The sequence below is a fragment of the Pseudonaja textilis genome, chromosome Z, assembly GCF_049901715.1.
Source record: "Pseudonaja textilis isolate UNSWEBS1 chromosome Z, rPseTex1.2, whole genome shotgun sequence".
Lineage (NCBI taxonomy): Eukaryota > Metazoa > Chordata > Lepidosauria > Squamata > Elapidae > Pseudonaja > Pseudonaja textilis.
Window position 1 is genome coordinate 26,803,765 of NC_142008.1, and position 24,238 is coordinate 26,828,002.

The following is a 24,238-nucleotide window of genomic DNA, read 5'->3' on the forward strand; positions in this document are numbered from 1 at the left end:
CCAGCTGTATTGCTTCTGCTGTGAAGCACCCAATTTAGAACATAGAATAATAGAGTTGGAAGGGTTAATGGATTTTGGCAGCAATTCAATTAGCGTGAGCTGCTGCTTTTAGTTTCCCTTTCAGCTGCTGTATTTGCTTTAGAATTGACTTTTTTTAAAAAAAGAGGAATGGCTATTTTAAGTTTTCTGAATTGTTTTAGTGGTTCCTGGCACTGTTCTTTGAGGGTGTACTTTCCTCACTCTTTTTGAAAACCTGTAGTGATGAAAATAACTTATCTTCCCGAAGATAAGCTATTTCATTGGTTGATTGGTCTCACCCTTAGGAAATTTCTCCTTAGTCTTAGGTTGCTTCTCTCTTTGATTAGTTTCGATCCATTGTTTCTTGTTGTGCCTTTTGGTGCTTTGAAAAATAGATTGACTCCCTCATTTTTGTAGGAGCCCCTCAAATTTCCTGACAGAGCAATTAATCGGTGGATTAATTGTCTTCAGAAGTTGTAAATGGCCCAACACTGAAAGTTTTAAAGAAGAGATTGGATAACCATTTGTCTGAAATAGTATAGGGTTCCCTGCCGAAGCAGGGTGTTGGACTAGAAGACCTCCAAGGTCCTTTCCAACTCTGTTATTCTATTCTATTCTAAATATTGAAACAGAGCTATTTTATTGTGAGTTGGACTAAGGAGAAATTTCCTATGGATGAGACCAATTAAGTTGGACATGCCCACCCAATCATATGACCACCCTGCCATGCCCATCATCATCAGGGCAGAGATAAGGTTGTAAAATTATTTGAATCCCACCACTGGTTGCATTTACTGAACATCGGTATCTCATTCAGAACTAAAGTATTAACTGAAATTGTCATGTTGTAGCCATAATCTTCCTTCTAATAAATACCACTAAAGAAAGTTTTTAGAGACTTGTTTCAATGAATTATTAACTGTAGAGAAAGGCAGACTGGCATCATCCTCAACTGGGCACAATACACAACTGGACAAGCTAACTGTAGTATATTTCCATTTTCAGCATCGGTGGGCAAAGCTAATGACCCAATGCCACAATTTGTTTGCTTGTTCACAGAAGCTTTTTAGTACCAGCCTTGCTAGATACATATAATGTAGTTAAGCATTCTATTCACAGGAACCAAGTAAACTCCTTTGGGCAGCTCCAAAGCAGGACATGAATGTAAGAACTCTGTCCTTCTGTCCAGCAACTAATACTCAATGATGTGTAGATTTTCTAGCTCTTTTAGTCAACAGAGACTTGAAGCTTCATCTGCTTGAAAATGGGATGCTATGAAAAGGAGCTAATTGCTCCATTTCAAAGTCCCACATTTGCAAGCAGACAAAACTTCACCTCTGTCTGGGTGAAAGGTATCTTGGTGCCTATCGGGCCCTTGGGAATGGAGTGATTTACTCTGTTCTCAAGCATTCCATAGGCACCCAGACATTTCACCTGGGCAGAGAAATGATGGAAACTTGTAGCTTTGTCTGCTTGCAAATGGACATTTTGAAAAGGAGCAATTAGTTCCATTTCAAAGCACCCCTTTTGCACGCAGACAAAACTTCATCTCCCTCTGGGTGAAAAAGTGTGCAGCAGAGCCAGGTAGAGACTGAGGCACGGGGGAGGCAGGCAATCCCAATACACCACCCACTCCATCCCACTGTCTCTTGGCTTGCCCATGGCCATGCCAAGCAGGCACCTGTGTGGGGCTTGGGATTATCTGCCTCCCCCCATATCTGTGCCTCCGCCTGCTGCCGGTGCAACCACATAAGCCTTCTGCAAATCTCCCACATAGCAGGTCAGGATTGCCTGTCTCTCCTTGCCTCTGCCTCCACACTTGGACTTATTTGTGCTGTGCCAAGGGGCTGGCAGGCTGCTGCTGCTGCCGGTCACCATTGGTCTCCATGCATTCGCAGCTTCTTGTGCTGGCCATGCCCACTCCCCCAGTCTTATTTTTGGAGTAGGCTTATATTAGGCTCACTTAAAAAAATCAGGCTAGGGCTTATTTTCAGGGTGGGTCTTATTTTCAGGGAAACGTGGTATGTAGATGATACCATGGTCAAGGAACCCAGGAAGTGGAAGTCTTCACCAAACATGTCAACTCTGTGGACATGTAAATTAAGTTCACAAGGGAATATGTTAAGGAAAACTCTCTGGCATTTCTGGACTTTGCAGTGCACATTAAGGAAGACAGAAACCTTAACACTGAAGTTTGCAGAAACCTCCACGCACACATAGATCAGTATTTACATATGGATTCTCATCACCCACTGGGGCACAAATGGGACTGATCAGAATCTTATACCACTGGGATGAAAGTTTGCCAGCCAATAAAGAGGGAAAAGAAAAAAAACAAGTCAAGGAAACCTCCCAAATGTGTGGCTATCCCAAATGCACCTTTATCAAACCCAGAAAGAGATTCAGCAGGGCTCCTCCATAACTGACAAAGAAGAGAACAAAAATGAGGCAATGTTGTCATTCCATACATTGCAGGAATATTGGAAAAGATCAGGAGGATTTTCAATCAACTCTACATACATGCACCCTTTAAACCCAAGAATACACTAAGGCAGAAGCTTGTTCACTCCAAGGATAAAACACTCAGACACAAACTGAGAAACATGGTATATGCAATACAGTGCAGTGAGACATGTTCAGATCTTGAAGAAACAACTACTTCACAAATCCATGGCACAACATAGGAGAACAAACTCATCAGAACAAGATTTGGCAGTTCATCTGAATTTAAAAAGCAAAGGTCAGTCTTTTAAAGATAGCAAAGTCCACATTCTGGGTAGAGAGCACAGTTGGTTTGAAAGAGGGGAAGAAAAAATCATCTATGTTAGAATTGAACAGTCCTCCCTCAACAGAGAGGGGGGAATATGGCACCACCTATTTCCTGTCTACAACACAATCCTTTCAGCAGTTCCAAGAAGATTCACACCTTTGGATTCTGATTCAGGGACTCTACGGGTATAGATAAAATCCCAAATGGCTCTCAGAGAGGGTGCTAATGACTGGATGATTGCAAAGAAATACAATCCTTCCATCTCCTCCCACATCCACTCAGAACTGATGAAGCTTCTTGGATGAGAAGCAAAAGGTCTTCAAGGAAAAGTAGACTGTTCAGCTGCCTTTTGAAAAAAGCACCTCTAAGACAAAATATAAAAAGGTAAATATAGTCCTATTTCCTCTAGGACAGTGGTGGCTAACCTTTTCGGGCTCCTGTGCCGAAAATTGTGCGCACCCAGAAGGCAATGCGCATGCCCCCTGCCCCCTGTACATGCACACATGATCCCCCCTCCACCCCTTATCTGCATTGCACATGCATGCACATTCCTGCTGATTTTCGGCCCATTTTTCAGTCTCCCAGAGGCTCGAAGGAAGCCTCTGCAGCCTTTGGAGGCCAAAAAATGGGCCTGTTTCATCACTTCAAATGATGAAAGGGGCCTGTTTTTTTCCCTCCAAAGGCTGCAGAGGCTTCCATCAAGCCCCTGGGAGGCCAAAAAAGGCCTCAGGTGGGCCAAAAACCAGCTGGGAGGCACGCACATATGCAGTGCAGATAAGTTTGGCTGGGGCTTGCGTGCCCACACAAATGGTTCTGCGTGCCACCTGTGGCACGCATGCCATAGGTTTACATGTACTTCCTAGTTTCATTTATTTTGTGGAATCTAGTGCAACTGGGTTGCCTTTTCCAAACCCAATTTGATCTCCCTCTGAGTTGGTTGCACAACAGCAATATCCATCTCCATTATTTAATAGCAGAAATTTGTTTTACATCATAAGTTGTTACACAGGCCCAACTACACAATGCAAATAATATGGACTATGATGTAATAACATACAGTAATTGTATACTTTCAATAAAGTATTAAATATTCCTGTGTGTGTGTGTGTATGTGTATGTGTATGTATATATGAGAAGCAAGAGCTGAAGACAGAGGCCTGATGATGATGAATGAGACTTCATCGAAACGTTGCCTAGATACTTTGAATCTTACGCGGGAGAAAACCCGAACAACCAAAGATCCATATATATATATATATATATATATATATATATCTTAAGTTTTCGTGGGTATTTATATGTATGGTATTCAGCTTTGTTCAGGTATTTTCCCACGTCATTATAGTTGTGCTTTTAAAGTTGTAGCAACATTTCGGCAGAATCTCAGCTGCCATCATCAGGCTTCTGTATAGTGCTCGTCTGTGAGTCAGACTTTCACAGCTGTTTCTATATATATGACATATACTGTATGGCTCTCCATGATAGCCAAAGGCCTGTGAACTAGCTGTATTTAAAAATGACTACTGACCTTTGGGAGGGTGATAATATGAAAGTTAAGAATGAGGTCATGTTCTGATGACTCCATCACACATGTATAATTTGTAGATGCATTGTTTCCAAATGAATTGTCACTATCACATAACCCAAACTATCTCATAAAATTCTTACCCAGATAATTTGAATATTATTTCTGAGCAGTTTCAATTAAATATCTCTAGGTAGCTAATGAAGATTTTTTTTACCAAGTTTGACCCTGGGCTTTTAAATCTTTATTCTACGTTAGCTTTGCAGTTTCCTCTATCACTCCTGCTCTGTTGGTTTCATATTTTGGGCTTTTATAGTATCATTATAAGATGATTGTTTAAAGTCATTGTGGGCATATACCCACACCAGGAGGATGTATTGTAAAATAGTTTAATTTAAAAAAACCCTAAACTTTGAAATGAAGTGTATCTATATACTTCCTATCTAAAGAAGTCTTAAGTATCTAACCCTCACCTCATACCTCCACCAGATGTTCTCCCTCCCTTTTATTCTTGTATTTATATTACATGTTATTTATATAATTATATTATGAATCCTCCCAAAATGCTCCCTGTAGCTGGTTAGCACTTTACCGGTAGTCATTTTCCAGTTCCTCTAAACCACAAGGCAGAGTTAAAAGTTCTAGGATGTTTGGTGAGAGGCTCAGCTTCTGGGCTGGGAACAGGGTCGAAGTCTGCTCAAGGGTATTTGGACCATTATACTCTTTGGTGTGGTAGGTAGAAACAGGAAGTGTGTGAGCTTTGGCCATCTTTCTTCCTCTTCTTGTCTTGGAAAGAATATTAGTAAGGAACCAATCATGGGTTACCATGGCAACAATGTGGACATTCTGTATTTACTACTGTATTTCTTCTGTTTCTTCTTGAACAAAAAAAGTAATTCTAGTCAGAGAAGACTCTGCTGGAGTGAAGGTTTCCAATGAACTTTGAGGAGAGAAAGTTGTGACTGACCTTCACCTCCAGATCAGCAGAGTTTTCCACTAAAAATTGAAACACATAACTAGTTTAGTTATTTGTTACACTGGAGAAAGGTAACAAAAAAACTAAAAATGCCTTAACTCCTTTCTCTGACAAGAACTAATATTCTCTGGCCACTAAAATGCACAGTTAAAGTTAGGCTGGGTAGGTAAAAGCTATTTTTACTGTCAGTAAAATACCACTGTCAGATTTATTATTATTTTTAATTTGGATACCCTGATGTGTGGATTTGAGCTATCAGAATTTTCCTCCTGTCTTGGCTCCTGTCAATCAACTCCCATCACTTCTCCAGCCTCCCAAGAGCTCTAACTAAGGTTTCCCCATTGGCTGAGCAAACAGTTACAGCTGTGAACGATCATCCTAAGGCAGTGGTCAGGGAACAGGGGTAAATTACCCCAAATGGGGTAAAAGTGAAAATCTGGGGGTAATGAGGAGGTTGCGCTGGCCAATGGCGGAACTATCGGCATAGCAGCAGTTATTAAAACACCCTTGAGGCAAATTTATCCCCTCCACCCCACCCTTGTTTCCTGGGTCAGAAATGACTCCAGGCTAGATTCTGCAAGAGCCGCGCCGCCCGTTTTTTTTTAGGGGAAGGCGAGCTTCTGGCATAGGGCAGAGCATTTTGGGAAAAGGGACGCTTTCCCCAGCTGCGATGACCGCATGACGCTGCGCGCGCAGTTTGTGTCACCGTGGCTCCCAAATATCATCCTCCTTCCCGCTTCCTCGCCCCCAGGCCCTGCCTGCCTGCCAACTAGCCAGCCAGCCCGGCTCCCTCCCCGAAGCCTCTCATCACTGCCAGGCACACAGGAAGCGAAGAGGCACCTGCAACTGCCGCCTTGGCCCCGAGAAAATTCCCAGAAGCCCTCGGGAAGCCTGGTGACATTTCATTCCCTGGAGCGAGCTATCCCGCCTTCTTCCCAGCCGCGGGGAGGGCACCTCCTCCCGCCTCGACCTCCAAATTATGTGTCAGCAGCCTGAGGTGGCCGGGAGGGGAGAGGCCGGGAGGGGTAACGTCTGCGTTTATAAATTTTTTGGGGGGTAAGAGGTAAAAAAGTTCCCTGACCCCTGTCCTAAGGCTTAGGCTTTCTAAGGAAACTCGGTGTAAGAGATCAAAAAGGATTGATCAAGAATTGGAAGCTGACGTTACAATTCTTTGGTCTACTGTGAAATACTAGGCATCACACACCCATCCAAACCTCCTGGCTCAAAGGTAAGCAAACTGCAAACCACAAAACTTTGTGGCTTCTTATATCCCTGCCAGTACAACTGACTGGGACATGATTGCTCAAAGTCAGAGATGTGATTTCCTATTATTCTCAACTGAGACATGAGTGAAAACTGTAATTTACTCTTTCGCTCTATGATTATAAAAGTATAAAGCCTTAAAAGAGACTTAATAGTTTATTAATGCAAAAGTACTCCACTCTCAACAAAGTAAGAAAAAAGAGAAAATTTCCACTACGATTAACCCTGCCTATGTGTCCTATCCCTATGCCTAATCCAGCCCCTCCCAGTTTCAATATAAAGGGCAACCTTGGTCATCAACAAAATCCCTATCTCTGCTGGAGATGAATTTGTATATTGGAACTAGGTTGCATTATTGTTAGATTGTGGGCAAGAGATAACGTCGGAGGCTCTGACTGCTTAACTTCTATATTGCATTGTTCAGAGCAACATGCGGCAGCCATGGCAGCTCATTTTACAGTGGAGCTGCTCCCGGCTACAACCAGTGATGGCTTTTAAATTCCCGCCGCTGTGTATCAACCAATGAGAGGTGCATGTGTAAATATCTAACACCCATCCCCACCTGGTCCGGTTCAACCAATCCTGTCCCACCTAATGCACGTAATCATGTAGGTAGGCGGGGCTTTTATGGGTACGACCGGACCTGCACAGCTCAGTCATGGGCTGGTCTTTGAACTGTTCAGATGGACTTATCGCTTCTCCTGCTCCCTCCATTGGAACCTCCTGAAACCTTCTCATTCGGGCAGCCATTTTATCTCCACTTAGAGGCCACCCTTTCGATTTCTCCTATCTTGCTGCTGCCTATGTGTGTCTGGTAAATGTCTGCTACTTCTGTTCAGTGTTTTCGGTGCTATTCTTAGTTGTTGGGGTTGTGTTTCATTAGTCGTTAGGGCCTGTTCTGTGTTATTGTTTGGTTGGGGTCTCCCCCTTCCTCCGTTATTGTTGGATATGCATGAAGGGTCTCCCCCTTCCTCTCTGCTTCTAGTGTATATATGTGAAGGGTCTCCCCCTTCCTCTCTGTTTATGTCTCTGTGCCTCTTTGTCCCTCAGGTTCTTAGTTGATCAAGGTGTCTTCTCCAGCTTTTGCCATCAGGTGTGCCGACCCTGTAAGAACGGGGTCCCGTTATCTGGGCTACCATCACCGGTACCCAAAGTGGTTCCTGTTAGGTTTTTAGCATAAACTGGATCACCCATTTGGAATGTCTGGCATTTGCTGGACGAATCTAATGGTCTGTCTGGATTGTAATTGGGGTGTAACCTATCTAGGAGTGATCTCAGCTTTCTTCCCATGGTAATTTGGCAGGGCTTTTATTTGTTGTTGTGCTGGGTGTTATGTGCTGTATACTTAATAATTTATCTATTTTCACTTGCATATCCCCTGGCCCTAGTTTTGGAGGGTTTCTTTTGTGTACTGGACTATGCGTTCCACTTGTCTGTTCGTTGGTGGGTGTCCCAGTGCCTATAGGGCATGCCTTATCCCGTTCTGTGCGAGGAACCCCTCAAACTGGGTAGCTGTGAACTGAGGCCCATTGTTGGATACTATTATGTCCAGAAGGCTGTCTGTGGCAAATAGTTTCCTTAGATTTCTTATGACTGCTTCTGTTGTTGTGGACTGCTTTATGCTGACTTCCAGCCATTTAGAATGTGCGTCCACTACGATAAAAAATGTGTGTCCCTTTACTGGCCCAGCGAAATCAATACCCTTGACCATGGTCCCCTTGGTGTTTCCCACTCATGGATGGATGCCACGGGGGGTGCTGGCTGATTTGTCCATGCCTCTATTTCTTTATCCATCCTTGGCCACCACACATAGTTCCTTGCTAGGGATTTCATTTTAACTATCCCCGGATGCCCTGCATGCAACATTTCCATTATATCATCCCTTAAACTTTCGGGAATTATTACCCAATCCCCCCATAGTACGCACCCCTTCAGTACTGATAGTTCCGTTTGTCTGTTCTTGAATGGCTTAGTTTCATCAGCTTTTTCTTTCTTGGGCCACCCTCTCCCTACGCAGTTCAAAATGTGCACCAGAGTTCTGTCTTTAATTGTTGCTTTTGCGATATCGGTTGCTGTTACTGGTATTCTTTGAAATATCTCTATCAGGAGTGTGGTTTCGCTGGTGCTGGATCCTCGTCCTGGATGGGTAGGGGACATCAACTCAGTGCGTTGGCATGGTCAATGTCTCTTCCTGGCCTGTAAATTAATTTGTAGTCGTAGGCAGCCAGAAATTCTACCCAATGTGTCATTCTGGGGGACAAGATGTTCAGTGTGACTTTGTCCCCTGCGATGATGCTCGAAAGTGATTTGTGATCTGTGACTAGTAAACTTTCTTCCATATATGTATTCGTGGAATCTCTTGATTCCGGTGACTGCAGCTAACACTTCTTTGTCTAGTTGGCTATAATTCCGTTCCGGTTTTGATAATGTCTTTGAGTAGAAGACTATTGGGGCTTCTTTTCCGTTTGGTAAGATGTGGCTGGTGATTGCACTGACCCCGAATGGTGATGCGTCACAAGTTAATATTAATGCAAAGTCTCATTGTACTGGATTAGTATGTGGTCTGATGTAATAATTCTCTTTACCTCTTGGAACACTGCTTCTTCTTTTTTCCCCCAAACCCAGGCTGCTTTCTTGTCAAGTTGTCTGTGGAGTGGCTCTGCCACTGTTGCCTTCTGTGGTAAGAATATGTGGTAAAAGTTAATGAGACCAAGGAAGGCTTGCAAATCTATTTTGCTTGTTGGCCTGGGGGCTTCTTTGATTGCTCTAACTTTACTGACCGTGGGGGGGATCCCTTCACTATCTAGTAGATAGCCCAGGAATTCTACTTTGTTGGCTGCTAGCTGGCATTTTTCCTTTTTTACTATTAGCCCTGCCTCTTTGAAATGGCTTAGGACTTCCCTTAAATGCACTTGTGATTGTTCTTTGTCCACGGCTGATATGAGGACATCATTGAAGTAAGGTACCACCCCCTTTATTCCATGCAGTAATCGTTCCATGAGGCTCTGGAATAGCCCCTGGGAAATGCTGACCCCAAATTGTAGTCAATTACATTGAAAGCTCCCCAGTGTGTTACCACTGTCTGTGTTTCTGCTGTCTCAGCATCTACTGGTAATTGCTGGTAGGCTTGTGCAAGATCAAGCATTGCGAATATCTTTTCCTGCCCCAGAGAGTGTAAAAGGTATTGCACCACTGGGACGGGGTATGCCCTCTGTTGTAGGGCAAAGTTAAGGGTGGCCCAACAGCTAGCACAGATGCGCAGAGATCCATCTGGATTTATAGGTGTTACGATAGGTTTCCCATTTAGCATGGTCTATGGGTTCTAGGATCCCTTGGGAAATGAGTTTTCTAACTGCTCATCAATTTTTGGTTTAAGCGCAAATGGAACTCACCTCTTGCTTTTAGTCTGATTGGAGCTATGTTTGGGTCTAGGTTAAAAGAAACAGAGGACCCCAACTATTTGCCCAATTTTCCATCGAACACGTCCCGGAATTCCTCCATCAGGTTGTCTTCCCAATTGCTTTCTGTGATGCTGTGAATTCCGGTGAAATCGATTCCCAATGGCTTGAACATTTGAGTCCAGCAGACTTGGCCGGTCCCAGTCGACTACGGTTAAAGGCAGGATTCCAGAGTAGTTTTGGAAGATCACTCAGAATTTACCTATGCCAATGATGGGAATCTTGTTCCCCTGGTAGTTCTTTAGGATTAAACTTTGTTTGCCCAGCTGGACTTTTGTAAGGTTGAAAATTAGACTTTTGATGGTGTCCCACGACACCATCGACAGAAGAGATCCTGAATCCACTTCCATCTGACATTGTTTACTTTCTATCGTGACTTGAACGTGGACTTTTCTGGCGTTTGCTGTGCTGGAATGGCCCACTCTCACAGTCTGGTGCATCTTGCTCCTCACTGTGGTCAACTCGTTGCTCCGTCGGTTCCGGTTGAATTGACTCTGGTGGTTCTCGGGTTGATTTCCTTGGTTCCTTGGAGGTGTGTCTTGTCTTGGTCTTCTGCCACTTGGCTTGAATGCTCAGCATGCCCTCGCAATGTGTCCTCTCTGCTCGCATTGGTGGCAAATGGCATCACGGAAATGGCATTCCGATCAGAGTTGATTTCCCTTGCAGCCCGCACACCAAAATTCTTTCTGCTTTCCCTCTCAGATTTTTTTGGCATCTTTCCGAACATAGTTGGTTCACTTCCTCATCACTGCCCGATCCTGACTCAGACTCGAGGTCCTTGTGGTGAATGGTGGTGGCGTCCTTTGGAGGGGGTTGTGGTGTCTTATTCATCTTCCTCATGGTAGCGATGGATTTTTGGGATGCTTCTGCAGCCAATGCTTCTGAAATAGTAAGCATAAGAAAAAGATTTAGAGTAACTTCAGCTTGATTATGCACAGTACATGTAGTCTTCGACTTAAGCAACCACAACCGAGACCAGAATTTTCACTGCTAAGCAAGGCAGTTGTTAAGGGAGTTGTAACTGATTTTTCAACCTTTTTTGCCACAGTAGTTAAATAAGTCATTACAATTGTTTAAGTGAAACATTGATCATTAAGTGAATCCAGTTTCCCCATTGACTTTGCTGGTTGGAAACCACTGGGCAGGCTGCAAATTGAATTAATATGCCTCAGAATACTGCAGCCATTATAAATATATACTAGTTGCCAGACTTCCAAATGTTGATTGTGACTATGGGAACGGACTGCGATAGTTGGAAGTGTGAGAACCGATCAAAAGTCTTTTTTTCCCAGTGCTATTGTAATTTTGAACAGTCGCTAAATGAATGCCTGTAAGTCAAGGGCTATCTGTATAACTAAGAACAGAGAGAAAGATGGCAAGCTTTGAAAGTTCTATTACTAACCTTACAAAAATAGAATTCTAATTGTCCTTCAGGAGCTTCTTTTCTGAATCCCTGAAGGGCAGACAGAAAGAAAGGGATTAGTACACAGGGTGCTGAACAAAATCCTCTTGATTCCAGCCCACAGATTGTACCACTGTAAGTTCCTATAACTGACGAGTTCTAGTAACGTTGTTTAGTCCAGATGTGCTGGACATATTATTCTATTTTCATAATTATTCATGAATAGAGCAATCTGGAAAGTGATTCTTGTGAAAATAGCTTATTCAGTAATATGTTATTCTAATTCTTGATTGTAAGGACTATCTTATGTTGAAATAGTATACTATTGATATTAATGATTGAAATGAAAATTTAGGAATAGATATTAGTCTGAAATGAACCATTTTCCTCTACAATCAAATCTATTATTCATGATGGACATGCTTTTTTAAAAAAAAGCATGATAAAAATATGTTATTTATGAATATAAATACATTAGTCTTGTTTGTAAATATATTACTGCATTGTTAAAAGCTCTGTTTGCTGACTCTGGGAATAGAACGTATACAGAATTCTTGGTGAAGCACACCCAAAATATTATTTATTAAAGGAATATTTTTATAGTATGCAATTGGACATATTTTTGCTAGAGGTCTTATTATCCAGCATAGACACTTATTTGCCTAGGCAATTGAGAAATTGTATAATGAGGAAGATAATTTTACATTTGATGTTTGTTTATTCTGAAGGAGCTTCAACTATGCCAGTTATGTTTATGCTCAAGTAAGTGTTTTAGGACTGTTGGAATTGCAACCTATCAAATTATATGTATGCTTTCTCCTAAATAATTTGGTTGACAGTTGCACTCTATGCCTACAATTTTAAACACATATTAGAAGTAAGCTAGGCAGCTTTTCATCTCACTAATTCTGTAGGAATTTAACTCCAAGACTTTTTAATAATTTGGCTTTCTATACAAATTTTCTTAGGATTATAATTTATGCCTACAATGTTAAACATTTATTATCAATAAGGTGTCATGAATATGAGTGTAAAATTTCATTTTTTCTAAAAGAAATCATGAACTGGAAATAATATGGATTAAGAAATAAAATTTATCATCATTTATTTTTACTTCCCTTCATACATTTACCTATCTCTTTCTAAATTTCTTTCTAATCATATCTACCTACCTACCTATCATTTTTTGAAAAAGAGATAAGATATATGCCTCTGTATTGTTTATATTTAGAAACCATACCTTTTATTTGTATACATGTTTATAGAATGATCATATTCCTCACTTGATGATCATACTTTTGCTTGCCGCCATTCACTAACCTTTATACATCGGCTACAAAGTGCTATCATGAGATGATGAATGAGTACATTGTCAGCACAACTCCTTTAATATGTAATCTGACAAGTGTGAAATGATAGCATAGAACTAAAAGCAATTGGTTTTAGTGGACAGAGAAGTTACAGCAGCAGAGTTCCAGTAAATTCCAAAAGTTTAACTAAGAGCTAAAATAGGCAGTGATCTAAAGTATCTGTTATCAGATTTCAGTTTAAATGCTTTAAAAAGAACTATGGGTAGTTTCACCTTTAAAGCAGCAGCACCATGTGAAAAAGAGCTTACACTTTCTCTCTGAGCCATTCCCTCTCCCTGAAATTATTGTGCCTCCTGTCCCTTAAATTACTGTCTCCCCTATGTTTTTAGTTAATAAATTGGCAAAATTTACAGACTCATAAAATGCTTGGCTTTTCTTTCCAGCTAAACTAGTAATATTTTTGGAGGGGAGAAATGATTTCAAAGGAGGGACTTAATAGGTTCTTTATCATAGTAAGTAGTTAATAACAACAGTCAGATGGCTCATTCTTTAATTTAAGCTATACGTTGTTTGGCCCTTAATCTTTCCTAATAAAAACAAGTGTCTATGATGGTTCAAAAGTACCATCCACATTAATTATTATTAATATACTTTTAATTTCAATGGTCTAAAAGACAATATATTTAAGTTCAATTTCTCCTGCTGTCACATTACAAAAGGGCAAGCTAACTGCATTAGTTAAAATGGCTTTTCCCCAATAATTAAATTATTTCTTCTTCCACTATAATCCAGCATCTTGTTTTTAGTGCAAATAGTTAATAAATTCTCTGCCAGCTCTGCAATAGTTAGCCAACAGGATGTGTAGAAAAAGGACACTTGTTTATATAGCTAATTCTTGAATTATAACCACTCATTCAGTGACCATTCGAAGTTGACAGAACTGAATGAGTCATACTTATGACCAGTCTCTGAGGTTCCAGTTATTATAGCATAGCTTTGGTCACTTGATTGTGATTTGGACACTTGGCAACCAGCTTTTACTTAGGATAGTTACAGTATCCCACAACCACGGAATTGGCAATTATGATCTTCCCTGCCAATTTCCCATAAGCACAGATGGGGAAGTGAGCATGGAAGGTGGCAAGTCAGTCCCATAAGTTTATCCATCAATTTTTCTCCTGAGAAATTCCACTGTAGATCCCATGGACCAGTGGCCACCAGCCCCTGTGGCCTCCAGTCTTCCACCTGCACTGTGGCCCCTGCCTATAGTACCGCCCATGTCCTGCAACATTCGTGTATCTCTCTATGCTCCTTGCCTGTGATTTCTACCTCTTCCTGCTCAACAACTTGTGTGGTCCTAAGGTTAGAATAGCAACTGAGTCTAATAGGATTGCCATCGCTAAGTGATGGGCTCATGTGACTGTATTACTTAGTTACAGAAATTCTGGTCCTAATTGCCATTGTAACTCAAATCTACACTTGAATATAAATATTCTGTTTCATCCATGCAACTTGGTGATGATAGCCATCCACCATAGCTGACTTTAAATGAGTGAAAGCTGAGTGTATAGATTCACTGTCTGGCTCTTACTCTGAAAAAAAAGCTGCCAAATGCAATATAGCTTTGGTATAATCAATCTAAAGATCTAGCTGAAAGTTCTTGCTTTGCAGAGTACTGCAGTGCTTGTTCTGCCCCTTCTCCAATTTAGCTTCTAAATTAGGCCACTGGGTAGAATATTGCATCAGCATGGAGTTAGATATCATCAGTATGTTGATGAATCTCAGTTGTACATTTCAACCCTGGCTCCTTCAAGTAATGCTGCTGAAGTTCTCTCTTGGTATATGGATGCTTCTGAGATAGGAGAGCAAATTCAGACTCAGGCCTCAAAAGACCTAGTGGCTTGGACTGTGGTACTTTCTGGGGATGAGAGAGAACACAAGTTTTTCTCTCTCTCTAAATAATAGCTTATTTATTCTAAATAAAAAAGTGTGAAGGGGCATGCACACTCACATTTAACCTTAATCAGATTAGTTGTTTTTTGCCTGTAGTTTTTTAAAAAATAAAATACAGTATGTTCTTCCAAATCATCCTTACTGAGCTCAGTGAGGGCTCACTTTTCATCGAGTATAAATGTAGAGACTTCCCTGATGGATTTTAAAAAAATAGGCACAAGTACTTCCGGTTGCAAGGCTTCGGCGGTGGCAGGAATCCGCTTCTCTGAGGGTCCCTGCTGCGCTCGCCGCTGAGGTACCCCCGATCCAACTGGATTTGGGGGTTGTCGCTACCCTGAAGGGACAGCGGAAGACAGAGGAGATCCAGGCAGGGGTCTGGGGATATCGCACCCCCTTTCCCCAGCCGGCTAGACTCCTTTTTCCTGAGGCGGTGGAGCGGCTGTCAGTAATGGCAGCCACAAAGAAATCTTCAACCGGATAAGATTGTGCAGGAGGAAGAGCCAGAAGGAGAAGTTTTCTTGGCTGAACCGGGACATTAAGTTACTTCTAAAACACCCTGGAAACCTGACTTTTGGATTGATACATTTGTTTCCAAAAGAATTTGTTACAACGGCGAAAGTGCTGAAGGAAAGTTCACTCCCCTTCCTTACGGAGAAAGCAAAGGAGCACAGAAAAACCTGCTTTTTAAAGGTAAAAATAAGCTCTTCGTTACAAGTGGGAAGGAGAGGACTAACAAAAAAATCTTTAAAACTTTGTTGGAGGAGATGCCTTGAAGATTATAAGACCATCAATTAACTGTAATACGGCTTTTAAAATACATTTGGGATTTTGCCCCTGGAGGAAAATTGTAAAGAGAAGAAGAGGAAATAATTTTTGTTTGTTTGGATTGTTTGATAACTTTGACATTTGGAAATTACTTTAAGATTGAAAACATCTGGGTTGTTTTTAAAAATTTACAATGGCACCATCTATGGATGAACTAAAAATGGAGTATGAAAAATTAAAAGAAAGACAGCAAAATGGCAAGGATTCCTTGGGAGCTGCCTTCCACTTTTTAGAAATGGCGGTTTCTACGTATCAGCAAATACCTGAGGAAGAAGGAGGAGGAGAAGAAGAAGAAGAAAAGGAAGAAGCCATCTTTAATGGACTAAAAAGTTCGATTAAGAAAGAAAATGGGAAGAGAGGAAGGAAAAATGAGAATTTAAGATTTAATAAAACGACCAAGAAAAAGAAAAATAGGGTGAAAAAAAGGTACAATGTTAGAAAGCAATTGAAAAGAGAATTACAACAGAGTGGGGAAGTTAAAAAGGGGGAGGCAAAAAGACCAGACTGGAGAAGAAAGGGAGGGAAAAAGAAAAAAAAGCCATGGGCTAGAACAAGATCTCAAAAAGCAAATTTTTTTTAGAGATAAAGGATAATGGATAGTGCATAATTAAAGAAAGATTCTGCAAGAGTACATAAGATAGTATTGTAGTATTTGCATTTGAAATAGTTTATTGGAATATTTAATAAAATATTAATATTTAATAATGATAGATTTCAATATTTAATAAAATATTAAGGAGAATGTGTAAAATGATTAATGTTTAGTTATAGTTTAATTCGTTATTGTCTTAATGTTATTATAAACTTAGTATTTTATTTTCTTATTCTAAAATAATGTACTAATCAGAATTAGAATTAGAATGGAAATTATATATTTAACTATACTGTAAGTTTATTATTCTTTTATTTTAAGATCTAATATGTAGAATGTACTTTGCAGAATCAGGATGGAAATTATGTATTATTTTAAGTTTTACTTTAGGGGAAGGCATCATACTTTAAAAGTGGTTACAGGGGAAATTTTTTTTGCTAAAGAGAAGAGATAAATAGGTGATTGGAAAAGAGCGGAAAAAAGATGTAAGCATAATGATTTTGAAATAAGATGAAATAAATAAAACATAATTAAGAGAGTGAAAAGATGGGAGAAGTTATATAGAAAATATAAAATGGTTTATAAGATATGAATGGTATATAAGGTGAGCATGAATTTGATTTAGGTCTGTTAAAAAAGATGTAACCCAGGGTTAAGTCACTTTTCAAAAGAAGTTTTATGTTTTATGTTCTGATTAGTTATGTTTGATTGCGAATTAATAAAACCTTGGAGGAATGAAACTAAAGGGAGAGAAATTTGGAAAAGACATGTATAAATGACAATTAAGGAGGTTTTATTTTTTTATGTCTTGTTTTATGTTATGTATTTTGTGTGCTTCTGACTGATTGAGAATTACTAAAACTTTGATAGAAAGAAATATAATTGAATTAAAGTGAAGGGAGAAATAATGAGAAATTTGGAAAAGATATATATGTGTAAATGGAAATGTGATAATGTGGAACTATGTTTTAAAAAATAATGCTTTATTTGCCTTGTTAAAATTTATAAGTAATTCTTGGAAAGGAGGTTTTATACTTTTATGTTTTATGTTTTGTTTGTCTTCAAAAATCAATTAAACTTGTTCTTAAAAACAATAGGCACAAGTAATTAGGATTACTAAGGATAAGAACATCATGCCAGAAAATATTCAAGTGACCACTAGACTTCAGTACAATTAGAGTTCCATTTCTCACTGCTACTCTGGACTTTTTTTTGAAATCCAGCACTAATAGTGTGGGTTCTATCAAACTAAATGAAATCCTTTACTGTTGTTGAAATTAATAAGACTGAGGTGTATTATAAACTTGGGATTTTACTAAGGAAGTCAGCATGTTATTTTTTTAAATTAAACTTTCACAAGTAATAAAATATAGAAAATGACTAGACAAAAGGAATATGATGTGTTTGTAAACTCAGTGATTAATAATAGTTTAGATATGTTTACCATTAATGAAGTAATAATTTACTTAGGCTTAATTATGTGTTTGTGTTGTGTTGTTCTGGTTACTTAATACCAACAAGTATCCTTGACTTAAGTATCTATTGTGATGTAGACCAGTATTTTTAAATCTTAGTAAGTGCGGACTACAATTCCCAGAATTCCCAAGCCCTGCATGGGTGTCACAAGATTTCCTGGAAAAAAGTGAATAACTTATTGCTAAAAAAAAAAAGTGTTGCCCTTTAGGCTGGGACAGTGTTGTATGTCGTTTTGCTGCCATAGCACTTGTCTCATAATCTCTTCATCTATTCCTTTAATGTCACCCTTTCCTAGTCTGAGAAGACGTTTATGTAGGCATACATGTCCAACCTGTTAAACTGTTTTCTGATTAATCTTGGCAGAAGTGATTAATGTCTAGCTCTTTTTTTGGGTAGGAAGGGGAAATACGTGTTTGGAGGTTTCTTGTCTTCTACTTAGTAATAAATGAAATATTGTAATGTTACAAAACACTCATTTTAACCACACTTCTTGTAAAAGAGCTTTTGCTATAAAAAGCTACCCCTATACTTTTTTAATTCTTGGAGAAGGAGAGATGATAAAAAAAACAATAAGATTATGCCTTATGAAGCCATAAGGTAGTTTCTTTGGATTTGGCTTAGTATGTTTGTGAATTTAGTCATTATGGGTTTGCAGATATTTTATCTTTTTTGACTGGGGGAACTCATTGTAACTTTGACAATAAACTGTAGGCACTATGGCTACCAGGAGTGTGTCTGTGGACTGCCAGCTCACAGAATGCTTGACATTGTAATGTCCTGATGGAAATTAGCAAGTCAATTGGACAGGCAGCCCCAAGGGCACCAGGTGAGGCCCACACAGGTCACTCCACCAAGGGGACAACACTGAAAACCTCAGGTCTGAAGATTTCATTATAAGTGAAAGTAATGTATTATTGTCTTCAAATCATAGTTAAAACAAATATTGACTTGAATCAACTCAGCCGTTAGTTTGTAATATGAGGTACTGTTGCTTCTACTTATTATAGAGCTGATATGTACAAGGTATTTACAAAATACAATGACACCTCTACTAATAAGATTTGTTAATAGATAATAGATGTAAAAACTTATGAGATAAACCTGAAACATGGAACATGAAAGTGAGAAAAAAGATTTTTTTTAAACAGGAGGGCAAATAAAGCATATTTTTTTCTTATCTAACTGCATTCAATTTGTTACATTTGTAGAATTTGTTAGTGGCAGAAAAGCAATCTTAATGCAGGCTGACATCACTGTATATGAATGTTTTACCAGTGGCTTTGTACACAGTGCTGGTTTAATTCCCATATAATCTATGCAGCTCTTTAAATTCTACCCATGAATCAGTTCTTACTATGCCAGTAATGGGAACATAATTGTAGGATATATTTTTTTTGATTAGCAAGATCAAACTATGCTTAAGTGTGTAATAATGTGTCATAATTCCAACAGAAGAATATTTTTCCCCCCATAAATTGCAGAGTAGGAGAAAAAAGCTGACATACACAAAGATAGCAATTTTCATACAAAGACTTTAGTTTTGCTCTATTCTGCTAAATGTAATGGCTACTAATCAACTTACAGTATGGTATTTTACTGGTGTGGCACTCATTGCATTTCTATTATTGTTGTTGCTGTTGTTTTCAGAATACAACACGTGTAATGACTCCCATTTTGCAAGGACAGCCTTTTCTAGTCACTGTCTTAACTCTTCATGTAGAACTCTAGAACCAAAAAATGAAATAAATTTACAGTTCAGTAAATGTAAATACAATATATAAAATAAAATATACTTTTTCATATTCCCGTTATCATGTTTAATGTTCGATTTTTTAAAAAATCTGCCCTTATTGCTTTGTATCAGAGAAAAGTTTTGTAAAACCGTCTATCAATTTGGCATATTCCTTCACCTATTTTTCAGTTGCATTAGTTTGCAACAAATATGGGTGTTCTAGAGACTCTGTGATCCACCTGGAATCTGCCAAAAGCAAAACAATTTTGATATTTTTACTACTACTTGGCAAACGTACTGAAAAATTGTAAGCTTGTTTCTTTAAACAACAAGTTTGCTTCTACTTTGCCTGATGTCCTGTGATGTCACTGTCGCTCATTCTGAAAGTATTGCTTTCCTAGAGATGCCAAGCCTGCCAGGCTAGTTGCTAGGATACAAGGGAATGTTACGGATTACTTTTACACTGAATCATTCAGACAGATTACTTGAGAGAGAACATAATGTCATAGCACATTGTCAGTGAAGTCACACCAAGAACTACTTCACATTCTTTAAATATGCTATTTTCTAATTGTGAAAATTTTATGGAAAAAAGTAGTATTTTATTTCATGTTACAAATAATTCGAAAGCAAGTTATGAACTTTGAAATAGTACAAAAATTGGGAAGAAGGCACAATGTAAGTATTACAGAGTACTGAGAAACACTGATTGTTAGCATTCCAAAGCATAGATTTCAAACCCATCAGTTAATCATATGAAAAAAATGATTACAGAGATTATGTGATATTTATGACCAGATGAAGGTAACTGAAATTGTTATATTGCTATGTCTAAATCAACTATTTAAATGAAGAATAAAGTATTTGCTCTTAATTTGTGATTTAACATCTTAATGCAGTGTTTTTCAAACTTGGCAACTTTAAGATGGGAAGATTTCAACTTCCAGCAAGCCTTTAGTTTCATTTTGCCACAGCAAAGATGACAGAGGTGGTATTCAGAGGTGGTATTCAGCAGGTTCTGACCAGTTCTGGAGAACCAGTGGTAGAAATTTTGAGTAGTTCGGCGAACCAGCAAATACCACCTCTGACTGGAGATTTTACAATATCCTTCCCCTGCCATGCCCACCAAGCCATGCCCACAGAACGAGGAGTAAAAAAATTTGAATCCCACCGATATACTAGGAATGAAGGGCAAATACTATGTGGTGATCAAGAATATAGCTACAGTGCATCTGATGCTCCTCAACATTCTTTCTATTTGCATACTTCCTACTGCATTCTTTCTTTATGTCACTGCCTTAGAGCATTAAAAGGCCAGATGCTTGAGAAAAGAGATATTGTCAGTCATGTTCCCACTTGCACTTAACTATGGTACTATTAAGAAGGAAAATACATCTGGTTCAGTTCCAAGCTGGGAGAAAGGCCCTGGAAACAACATGGAGGTTGATTGGAAAAAAAGGTTTTTTCTGTCTTGTCTCATGCAGAGGTGGATTTGTGGCTGTGCAGATGAAGATAGATAATTCCACAAAACATCCATAACAAAGTACATTTATTGGTACATCAGGTATCTTCATAACTCACATTTGTGGCGAAGCTCCTCTATAATGACCAATCCTCTGTACATCAGCATTGCAGGTAAAAGATGGTTAGTTTCCTAACCCATCACATAGTGGTAAGCTGCTTATCAGTTCATGAGTCCAGGCAAGAATGGAGGAAATCTCTCTCAACCCCTCGAGGGTCAATTTAATGACCAATCAGAATTATAGATGTAGCCACGTGACATGAACTACATTTCCCAAGATACCTTTACATTTACCATGATGCATTCCCTTAAGGGGACAGCTCACAATTCCTAAGTAACTATCCAACTCCCATATACTGGCTGGGACAACACAAGTTTAATGATGAAGCAGAATCAACAGCTGTATGATACCATACCTCCAGTCTTCCTCCATTCCTACATGCCTCTGCTCTCAGCTCTTGCAATAATTGTTAGCTTATCCCCTTTCTAACACCATGCAAAGGCAACCTCAAAATCTTTAAAGTCCATTAGGTTTTTTTTACATTGGAAGAAACTCTGAAACTGACAGCAACTGGGAACAGAGGAGAGGGGTCAAAATAGTGATCTGCAATGAGGACATGAACCTTTATGCAGCTAGTTTTGTTCCAACGAGAATGGGTGGAGGACATTGTAACCCACTTGTAGAAAAAGGGAGTTTATTACAACAAATTGACAGAAAAATATATATGCAACTATTTAAACAATAATTGATATTACTAAAATTAATAATCATGATAAAGGAAGAAAAAAAGCCTGGAAAATTATAAATTTTGCTTTGTGAACGTTCAGTGAATGTTCAGTAAGAATAACCTGTACCTGCCCACTCTGAAGGTATGGCTTAGGAACATTAATTTCTATGATCTTGATGTGTCCTATGAAATCAACAGGATTATTCACATGGATTGACTGTGATACTTTAAAGATACATTTTTCTTCTTAGCTATGTTCCTAGTGTCTAAAATTTCAGGACATTAATACTAAGATTTTTGGGACAAGAGAACTAACTAAAAAAATTATTCTACAACATGACAAAAAGATCTTCAAAAAGACATTGTTATACATTTAGATTTAGATTTACATTTAGATTAGTTGAGCAAAGAACAAGGCTTTTGAAGAAGGGCAAGCCAGGTTGGAGTGAAGTTGAAAATGCTATCTGTCAACATTTATATCTCTCTGCAATATTGGTTCCTCACCTCATTCCACCCCAGTGAGATGGTAGTACCAAGCTGAATATAGCTGATGTCTGCAAATCAAGCAGAGTAATCTAGATCAGGGGTCCCCAACCATCGGGCCGCGGACCAGTACCGGTCTGTGGAACATTTCCTACCGGGCTGCCGGTTTGCTGGGTGCCGCCATCTTGTTTGACAAGAAAGTGCTTCCGGGTAAGCTTTTCTGTTTGGAAAGAGGCGTTTGGGTCCTGAAGGAATCCTCGCGCCTTAGTTTCATCGAAGGGGGGGGCTTCAAACGAAACTAAGGCGCAAGCATTCTTTCAGCACCCAAGGCAAGGCGAGCCGAGTGACCATCCTGAAGCTGTCGCGAAGCGAAGCCCATTGACAAAGGTACAAAGGAGGAGTTGAAGGTGGCGGGGAGAAGCGGGGGACGGCTGGCTGGCCGGTCGCTCGGCTCACCTTGCCTTGTCATGCGTGCTGATGCCGGTACTGGGCCGCGGATCATTTTGTGATGCCGGTACCGGGCCGTGGCACAAAAAAGGTTGGGGACCACTGATCTAGATAGTATTTGAATCGAAAATCATTTTAAAAAGTCACAGGATTGAGGACTCCCCCAAGATGGCTGCTGAATGGTATGAATGTTTTCCTTTCCTGATGATAATTTGCTGATTTTGCTGCCAGAGCTGGCTCTCTGGAAGAGCAGCTTCCTGGATTTGAATGGGAGCATTTAGGAATAACTCAGATGACTTTTGGATGGTGGTGGACCCATCTAGGAAGGAGAGTCTTGAAAATTCCAGTTCTCTTTGGGAGGAGTCGAAAAGTCAGGGCATCCATCTTCCTTTCAACATTCATTTTCTAATAATGCCTAGATATTAACTTTCACTTTTTGAAATTACTGCTTTACTTTTTGTCTTTAAAAGTTGACTGGCTGGTCGAATGCTGACCTACTTTAACCCCTTGCTGGATTTTAACTGTTTTTTCCCCTCTTCGTTTTGATTTAGGTTATTTTGAATAATTTTTGCTTTTCTGCATGGAAATGTGAAGCGTCTTTGGATGGTGAAGTGTTTTTATTTGATTTACATCATATTAGACTTTCACCACTGGGTTTTTTGTACTTTATTAGATTGGAAAATATTTTGAGTTTATTTTTTTAATTTTTCCTTTTAACTTTGGATTGACATATCTTCTCTGTTCCTTTGATTTATTTCTTCACTTTGCTTTATGTTTTTTGTTTCCTGGTTAACTTATACACAGCAACAATGGATTGAATTAAAATGAACAGACTGGCTGAAAAAAAACCATTTGGTAACATGCAATCTTTAGTTGAATGCTTCTTTAAAAAAAAAGATGAAATGATAATTGCAATGGAAAATATACAGAGGCATGTTCTTCTGAAATTAGATTCACAAAAGGAATGTGATTTGGAACTAGTTAATTTGTTGAAAAGAAATTGGGATTGTACAGTCTTAAAATTAACTGAGCTGATGGCATACATTTCTTTGAAGTTCAAACCTGCAGTCTTTTACAACAGCAGAAGTACACTGAGTGGAAAAGTAAATTAGCTTTCCTCAGGACGATCGAAGGAGATGAAGGAATGGATTTATCACACTTAATTGGTAATCAATTTTAACTGGACTTTTTGGGGAAGATAGACCAACTTTGAACTTATTATATTTAATTAGAGAGTAATTAATAAGAAATGGCATTAAGAAACAGACATGGATATTTGATCCAGGACAAATAACTTAATCTTTGGGATGTCTTGGGATAGATAAGATGTTATGGAAAATTTTCTAAGAGTTATTCACAATAATAGTTTGTTAACATAGGAGTACATCTTGTCTTTATTGTTTTTGCTGTTAATTATTTTGTCATCAATATTGTATATAGATGAAAGGTTAGCAATTTGCAAATGGATTTGGTTGTTTAAAATCTTTTGGGCTTGTTTTGCAGAGGGTGAGAAATTAATTGTGTAATAATGTATCAGTATGGGGGATAATATGTTTATAGGTGTTATATATTTTTTCTTTCTCAGTGCATTTTTTTTAATGTCGTGCTTGTTTTATGTTGGAAGTTAAATCTGGTCTGTGTCTTATTCCAAGCCAGGGGAGAAATGCAGAAAGAGGAAAAATTTGAGGCTGGCTGCAGCTGGAAAGGAGGTTTATTGGCCCAGTAATAGCAATGATAGCAGCAATTATTCTGGGATTG

At 39.1% G+C, this 24,238-nt stretch overlaps 1 protein-coding gene across 1 annotated transcript in view; it reads right to left on the reverse strand.

Moving 5' to 3' along the window:
• Window positions 1–24,238, reverse strand: part of CZH10orf67 (chromosome Z C10orf67 homolog) — a 104,000-nt gene that overhangs the window by 76,379 nt on the left and 3,383 nt on the right. The window contains exon 2 of the mRNA XM_087917583.1: window positions 21,940–22,104. Coding sequence (XP_087773709.1) covers window positions 21,940–21,941 — 2 coding nt within the window. The 5' untranslated portion in view covers window positions 21,942–22,104. The remainder of the gene's footprint in view (window positions 1–21,939; window positions 22,105–24,238) is intronic.